The following is an 8,275-nucleotide window of genomic DNA, read 5'->3' as shown; positions in this document are numbered from 1 at the left end:
CAGATGACCTTGCATGATGCAATTGGCTGCTGATGGGCCTATCCTGCAGTCAGTTTGAACACTCGCGAAATTGGCTTCAAATTTCTCTGCCTTTTTTTTCAATTTGGAATGATTAATGACGATATTAACCTTCCTGCAGATTGATCATACAGAGTAAGTTAGTCATTTAAACCTGACTCCCTATTTGTACAAGAATAGAAAACAATCAGCTTCAGCATGCAATATGGCAAGGCATTTACTCCATAGGGATCAAGTAGATCAGAAAGAATATGTACTTTAATGTGCAGAAGCACATACATGTGGGCCATATCCATATCATTCTGCAATAATTTTAATAATTTTAATTCTAAAAAAAGTAATTACTTGCTCCTTGAATGGCCACCCAAAGAAGAGTCAGCATTAGACTAGAGAGCAGCTTCATTTCACCAAAGACAAGAAGGTGTGGATCTCGCCGAATGATTTCGGGAATAGGTGTGAGGGTTAGGTGGTTGAGTAGTGTCACGGATACTCATGGGATTCACTGCCGGGAATAGAGATCTCAGAGGGAGGGCTCAACAGCACTTTTTGTTGTTTGTGTCTTTGGTTACACAGCAGGTACTTTCTGTTTTTATGTTTGTGAGTGGATTGAGCAGGTTAATTCATTTTATTTTGATGCAATCACAGTAATTCAAATGGCTAAAAATAAAATAAAACTCAGAAAAACCTTTAATAAGACAGCATATTACCACTTAATGGTAAAATGACCTCATCTGTTGGCCAAGCAAATGTGATTAGGATCAAAGTTTATTTTTTCAGCCTGGTCACCCGATGTGATTTCCAGCTATGTAACCTTAGGTCAACGCTCCTAGACGTCACAGCTATTTATTTATCTGGTGATAAACTGTAGCGGAAGCTGAGGAGGTCAAACCAGGGTTTTCTTTTTTTCCATGGATGCTATCTTGTAGGCTAATTTAAAAGCTCTTAAGTTTTCTTTTTTAGTAAAGACTGTCGTATGTAACATTTCTGCTAATTAATTCCAGGTGTCTTGAGAATCATTTTTGCACTCGCACCCAAAATTCAACCTCACATTTTTGGTATCTTCAGAAACAAAGTTCTCTGGGTTTGAACAATGTTTGGATGAAAAACATAAGTTTGAAATCCCTCAGACTGAACCACCAGCATGTCAGTCAGACAGGCTGAGACACATGATGGACAGATGGTTGTGGACAGATATGGTTTATTGTTTTATGAGAACTATTTTGCTGCTGCTACAATCAAGGTCGATGAGAGCGTAAAAGGTGGTCTCAAAACTAAAATAATTTTGCTAAGGTTCTACATACAGCTAAGGGCTTAACAGGTTTATTTTTCATTACGAACAACCCCTTTCACATACACACAGCCATTTGATCCATTATTAATACAAGAACATTGATAAGGGCAAGGCAAGGAAAGGCAGCTTTATTTGTGTAGTACATTTGAGCAACTGGTGAATTCAAAGTGCTTTACATAAAAAAGTGTACTCAAATTGATTACCTTACTTTTCCTTTTAACTTAAGTTAAGCAAGTGTTTTCTTTAAAACCTTTTGATGTCCACGCCGCTTTGTGTTTAATCTAATCCAGAATGCAGAAGCAGCTCCAGTGTCACACTGATTGAGCAAACTTCCTTGGCTGATAACAGTCATTACGTCAATACACACAAACAACCGATAAGGTTATAGCCACTGTTAAAGGAAAACCACTAGGACCGTTATGACGTAAACCCATTGGAACCTTGGACCCATGAGGTGAACTGAGGTCCTGTTGCACTACAGTTTTGCAATCTATGTGACGGAACAACGTAATAGCGGCTCACATGTCAGCATTGCAAACAAAAGTTTACATTCCTGGACATTCCCTCTTTTACAACAGTTACTATATTTAGCACCCTATTTTTAGCTCCTCAAAGGCTGTGGTCTAAAAATAGATTGCAAGGTAACCTTTCTAGACAACCTTGTGCACGACGTGCTCAGGTGAGATAATCAGGTCATAATGCTTTCTGGAGTTTGTACATGTTTTATTTCTTATTTACGTTTATTGAATTTAACAGGAATAACATATGCTCTTATTCTTAAATGCTTCAATTATGGGGGAGTTGATAATTAACTGGGGATTTTTGAGAAGAAATGTCCTCAATACAACTGTGAAATTATGTGAAAGAAAAATCTACAATTAAAAAACAGAATACTGTCTGTCTGAATATAGCTGTATTCACTCTGTCTGACACACTCTGTTTTAGCCCCTGTCTCTTTAAGCCCTCACATAGTCAATGATTTAAGGATTTGCATGCCAAAACTGCACAATTTTGTCTGAAAACTGAACATCTATTTTAGACAGCTAAGTTTCAGTCAGATTTCACTTTAATGCAGGTCTATAATTCACCCTCAGACTTCTGTGCTGAGAGATTAAGATTTTGTTGTCTGGGTTTTTTGGTTTTCTGTTGCTACGGATAAAAGATGTATTCAGGTTAAAGTGTACCTGAGTTCATATTTATGTATGTTTTTAGATGGTTTGATGATTTGCCCGTTCATTATTTAGATGATTGTGGTTTTGTTTGTTTTCTTTCTGTGTTCCTGTGCTGTGCCCATCCACACACCTGCTCTGAATCATCCTTGTTAATCCTTCTTTTTTACCAGAGTTTTCCCCAACCAATCAGCTCCCTGCTTGTTCTGCGGCCTACTGCCCTCATCTGAACCGCTCCTCCCTTCTCTCCACCTGCACTTCATTGCCTCATCAGATTAGTTTTCAGTTCAGCTTTTGTTGGATGTGTCGGTTTTGTTCTGGTGAGATCCGTTTTACCTTTCCTACACCTTCAATAAAGAGTTTCCTTCAATGTCCTGTTGCATGCACTCTCCTGCTCCACTTTAAATGCTGTTCTGGCGATGGGTTTGAGTAACCCAGATTACTTTTCTGGATACCAACCTAATGGTTCACAAACAGGAGTTTAGTGGAGGGTTGATGGGCAAAAATGTGTATTGTTCTTGTAGTTTGGGATCAAGTTTCTACTTAAATTTAACAATAATCACCACATAGTTTAGGTTATGGGACGACCATATCTGGACCCGGAGTGAGGCTCAAACACGTAGGCGTATAGCTGAATCTCGAGTTTTGAGCCTTATTGCGTGCTGTTATTTTACCGGTTTGTCTAAGCTAGATGTAAGATTGCAATCAGAAGACAAGTGTCAACCCACACTCAACAGCAATGGTGGGTGGGGCAAGGCCAGATCCAGAATTTCTCAACGAGGGAGAAAGAGTGGATTTCAGTATGGTTTTGGGAAAACCATGTTAAACCTAATAATAATCTCAACAGTACTTTTACATACTTAAAAATGTGTTTGGAAGGGGACTCTAATGGCAAAAAGAGGAATTCCAGTTCTCAACTTCTAGATAAACAAGATGTTTGAAACTAGTCAAAGTGGCATACCACTGAAAATTGCAGCAGCTTTGGTTTTAAGCGTCACTCTAAATTACATCACTAACTGTAGGATGATGATTGATTATATCACACAGTGGCACCAACTTTGATTTCAGAATGGAAGACTCAGTTTAGGAAAAAGAACGCATTAACTTCACACAAATTCCCAAAATGGCAAAGGGAAGTGTCAAGGGACTTTCTCCTCAACAAAATGCCTCTTTCTTTCTGAACTCTAAACACGTGTTGCTATGTAAACTATGCAATCCTGTGACACGCTCCCTCACTTTTTAAACAATCTTTCTACTTCTCATTTACATGTGGAATGTAATGTTTTACAGTCCTCTCCAGCCCCAGACCTTTCACACAAGCGTCATCTACACTGCTGTCATGTTGGGGTTATCTAAACCTTCGGTATTTTGGGAAAGACAAACTCATCCAAACCCCCCACACACAATTGTGAAATTCCTTTCGCATTGCACCAAGGCAGCCAGTTATTCAGTAACTTATCAGGGGAAGTATGGAGGAAAAAATGGACTCCTGCAGCTTAACTTTATGGCTGCTTTATGAACTTCTACTGAATCATTATTGACTCATGTGAAAGTTAATATGTTTTCATGTCTGACAATTTACATCATATTCAGATCCTTGCCACAGTATTCAGTGTTTTAAAAATGTAAATTGTAGTGAAGTTTTTTTTAATCTGTGTGTGTGTTTGTGGGCTGTAGCTGCGGTCGAGTTTATTTTGTCAAGACATCTGTGGGTTGGCTGCCTTGGTGGTGCTTTTTTCTGCTGTTAAAGAGGTTTATTCATTTTAAGAGACTTTTTCATTTCTGTAGTTCAATAAAACTTGCTGCACTATTTTTTGCCCGTCATTTGCATTAAAAGCCTAAATTGTGCCCTCTATTCTGGTTAATTCTAGTGAGGCTACACTGAGTAAGGTGGTTATGTATTGAATGAATGGTATATACACAGGCTGCAAATGTAAATTTTCCAATAGAGGACAAGAGGAAGCAGGTGTATCTTTGCTCTATTAACTGGCTCTTTTCCAAATTCAAACAATGGCACATGGCATTGCATAATCCTGCTGAACACGGGGAAAATCCCAGAGCCACCCTACTTAAATGACAGAGAAATGCTGTCTCTTTCACACTCCTAAAAATTCCTTCAGGCGCTTTACAGCACCTCCTACTAAGCTACCACAGCAACACACTGAGACGGGCTGAGCCAGCACTCCAGCAATAAGAAACCATGGCAAGCAGCAAAGTGTTTTTCCTGTGCTCCCTCATGATCCTCACCACCTTCATCAGCAGCACACAGTCAGGTGAGCCCTTCAGCTACTACTGACAATACATGCGCAGTATCCTTTCTGTCATCTCTGACACTCTGGATGCATTTAGGAAATGAAACTGCTGTTTTCTTTTCATTATTGTAATATATGAAGTGTCTGCAAATCAGATAGCTCTAACAAACAGTACGTAGAACATACGTAGAACCTAGTCCAATATTTTATGCCTGTATTGCATGGACCAAAATGTTGCCAGTACCTTAATTCAGCAGTTGCACAACTATTTGAAGTATTTGTTTGTATTTGTTTAAATGCTGTTTTTCCAGCATCCAAATGAAATGCATGTTGTATTTGTGTTTACAACTTGTGTGTGTCTTTACAGCAAGCTGCTGCCTGAGGTACACCAAGCGTCAGTTTCATTGCCAACGGCTGCTGGGCTACACCATCCAGACCATGAAAAACTCCTGCGACCTCAACGCCGTTATGTGAGTAAACGATCTGATGTCGTGTTGGACTACAGATTCTGCAAATTCAAAAGTAACAGCAGCACAGGGAACAGGCCGCAATGTAGTAGAAACTAAGTGGTCCAAAGTAAAATTGTAACATACATATTACAATTACATATTACTTCATAGACAATGTAGGCCAGTTGAGCATTACACAAAATGGGCAGTAAAATTTAAATTGGGGCTTCAATAAACAATTACTTGTTGTACTTATCCATTAATCTGCAAACTGTTTTTGGAATTGAGTACGAGGTGACATTGTTAAAAGTCTTAAAAAAATTATTATTATTGTGTAATTGTGCAGTTTCAGACTTACAACTTAACTACCTACTAAATCTACCTGAAGTGGCAGTGCACTCAAGTTATTAAAAGTTTGGGCAGCTGAACAAAAATTGTGTGTGTGTGTGTGTGTGTGTGTGTGTGTGTGTGTGTGTGTGTGTGTGTGTGTGTGTGTGTGTGTGTGTGTGTGTGGAAAAGGCCACTTGTCCTCCAACATTAGGTTACCATGTTGAAATTTGGTTAAAAAAATGCTCTGACTGAAGTGAAAGCAAATTAATCCTCATTCGTTGAGTTCACACGTTAGAAAGCAGGCACTAGATATGACTTAAAAAAAAAGCATGAGCTGGTTAGGTTGTGTTTCCAAAATTGCACTGCAGTCCCTTGCTTGTGTTTCCCTGGAAGTTAAAGTGTGACCGAAAATCAATCATGAAGTGCTGCGGGACTTTCTGTGAAGCTCACTCTGTTACTGTTGTACATGTGTAGCCTAGCAGAAAACACTTTGGGGTTAATAATACACAAACTGGAATGAGACCACATGGAGCGACCTGCTTCTCGCGTGTAATAAAGTGCATTCATGTGATGTGTCTCGTGTTTGATCATTTCTTCACTGTTTCCCTGTTTCCCACAGATTCCACCTTCCTGGGAAGTTTGTGTGTGCCGACCCTTTAACCAACTGGACCCAGAGAGGGATGAAGTGTGTGGAGTGAGTACACTCCTTTATCTCTTGTGTGTTTAATGTCATTTTCTGTATATTATTTTCCTTTGGCACTCTAACCAAACACTGAAACATATTAATGTTATGTTTCCGTTTTTCTTTGTAGTGAAAGGAGGAGGAAGACCAGTCAGATACTCACAAGCAGAACGCCAGGCAACACATCTCCATACAGCGGTTAATATGTGCAGCCCATGAGACTAATTTTAATGCATTCCCAAACCCAAGAAACCTGCCTATGAAGTACCGTCCTGTTAAATTATCTGATTATATATGTTCTGTTTTGTAAACAGGGAAGTGTAGTATTCTTAATACATAGTAAACTGTACAATATAGAGACAGACCATCAGATGTAATGAAAACATTGTTTTTAAGAAGAATATATATATGTATACTTTTGTAAAGTTTGTGTTGATAAACCTTGACATTTTGAGGCCAGAGAAAAGCAGTGTGAAAGTGGGAGAATTTTATTGTAATTTATTGTCAAAGCATTTATTAAAACAGAGATGTTAATGATACACGCGACTGTGGGTTTCACTGCATTAACCATGTACATACAAATCAGTTGTGTTTAAAAAACAACTTAATTTTTTTTAAACTATATATAAGTAACATACCTTTTTTTTTACACTTATTTTTTTGTATTACATTTTTTGCCACACAATTATAAAGCTGCTATACATTGCAAATGTACTTTACAGTGATAAGTCAGTCATTAAAAGGTCAGAATTTCAACTGGAGTGCATACAATCAGGATGAGCACTGTGAAATATGCCGTCGTCATAATATAATAGTAAGACAATAGAATATAATTGAAAAGAAATGTGTAGCCTATTTATCGAATAATGTTATAAAGTTGCAATTAAAAATGCATGTCAGATAAGTTTACATTTTAAGCCCTTTAACATATATTGGTTCACCATATCTACATGATAATTAAAATCATCTTATTTTACACTGATTGTATCATACACAGTGTGTCACCTTCTTCAATAATAATAATACATTTTATTTATAATGCCCTTTAGATTTCAATTGAAATCTCAAAGTGCTACAGTAGCAAGGAGTTAAAAACAGTTTCAAGAATATAACAAAATCAACAAGCAATAATAAAACACCATAAGACTAAAATTCTTCAAGCTACAAGACAAGTTTTTATGGCTGCACCATTACACAGAATCATAAATATTCTAGTTGCCTTGGGCATTATTTAATACACGTTTCCCTAAAAATGTAATGGGCAGATTTAGTGTCATTGGAAACTTTGGGATATTCACTAGAATTTAAATTAAATTAAAATTAGGCTTGTGGGTAGGGCTGGGCAAAAATCAGATATCAAGATATGTTTGACCAATTACCTTAATATATAACGCCACAATATTGTAGTGTTGACTATTGGTCCTTCCACAAATATTTACACAATGAGGTTTTTAATAAATAATCAACAGTAATGTGGATACAATGACTTAGTGGGTAAAGGATAATAATAGATCAGCTAGAACAGTCTAGTAAGTTCAGAAAATGACATTACTTTACTCTAATGCAGCCTTTAAAACCAGGAAAAGACAACACTCATGTCAAATTGCGATATTACGATATCCAAAATCTAAGACAATATCTAGTCTTATATTACGATATCGATATAATATTGATATAGTGCTCAGCTCTACCTGTGGGGTTAGCTGCACAGTATGAGTTTTTAATAAGGTTGAACAAATACCAAGTATAACATTTATCTATACATATACATGTAAGTGTGTGTACTAATTTCCAGCCAGTTGCTTCATTTCTAAATTAAAAATGTCCATGTATACAGTTCAAGCTATCATGACATGGTGGAAACATGTTTTCTACCCTCCTGCTGCACGCACATCCACGATTGCAAATGGGAAACCTGTCTATAAGACTCAAATCAAACTGTATGACAAGTGGCAGGTTAAAAGATTGGTAGCATCATTTTACACTTGACTGACATGGATTTGAAAGTGATTACTTTTTTCAAGCCCGAACTGTGATTGTTTTTTTAACTGATATTGTGTAAAGCACTTTGAATTGCCCTGTTG

The 8,275-nt window shown here is 37.4% G+C and overlaps 2 protein-coding genes across 3 annotated transcripts in view; one reads left to right on the top strand and one right to left on the bottom strand.

The window, feature by feature from the left end:
* Positions 1-4,478: 4,478 nt before the first annotated feature.
* On the top strand, positions 4,479-6,732 carry ccl20b (chemokine (C-C motif) ligand 20b). The gene is made up of 4 exons (XM_032503446.1): positions 4,479-4,751; positions 5,098-5,200; positions 6,129-6,203; positions 6,322-6,732. The coding sequence occupies exons 1-4, from the start codon at positions 4,679-4,681 to the stop codon at positions 6,392-6,394; spliced, it is 324 nt and encodes a 107-aa protein (XP_032359337.1). The 5' UTR covers positions 4,479-4,678; the 3' UTR covers positions 6,395-6,732.
* A 1,155-nt stretch (positions 6,733-7,887) lies between these two features.
* The window catches only part of tlr22 (toll-like receptor 22), a 6,235-nt gene continuing 5,847 nt past the window's right edge, over positions 7,888-8,275 (bottom strand). For both annotated transcript variants that reach the window (XM_032503427.1, XM_032503426.1), the window contains exon 4: positions 7,888-8,275. This exon is cut by the window's right edge and continues 944 nt beyond it. The gene's annotated coding sequence lies outside the window, so the exon portion shown is untranslated.

The sequence above is a fragment of the Etheostoma spectabile genome, chromosome 22 (genome assembly GCF_008692095.1).
Source record: "Etheostoma spectabile isolate EspeVRDwgs_2016 chromosome 22, UIUC_Espe_1.0, whole genome shotgun sequence".
Taxonomy (NCBI): Eukaryota; Metazoa; Chordata; class Actinopteri; order Perciformes; family Percidae; genus Etheostoma; species Etheostoma spectabile.
This window is presented reverse-complemented; position numbering and strand designations above follow the sequence as displayed.

What these genes read in the sequence shown, in the direction of transcription:
- ccl20b (XM_032503446.1), top strand. Translation starts at nt 4,679, where the DNA reads ATGGCAAGCAGCAAAGTGTTTTTCCTGTGCTCCCTCATGATCCTCACC. An exon ending in CATCAGCAGCACACAGTCAG is followed by an intron (nt 4,752 to 5,097) that starts GTGAGCCCTTCA and finishes GTGTCTTTACAG; the next exon opens with CAAGCTGCTGCCTGAGGTAC. An exon ending in AGAGGGATGAAGTGTGTGGA is followed by an intron (nt 6,204 to 6,321) that starts GTGAGTACACTC and finishes TTTTCTTTGTAG; the next exon opens with TGAAAGGAGGAGGAAGACCA.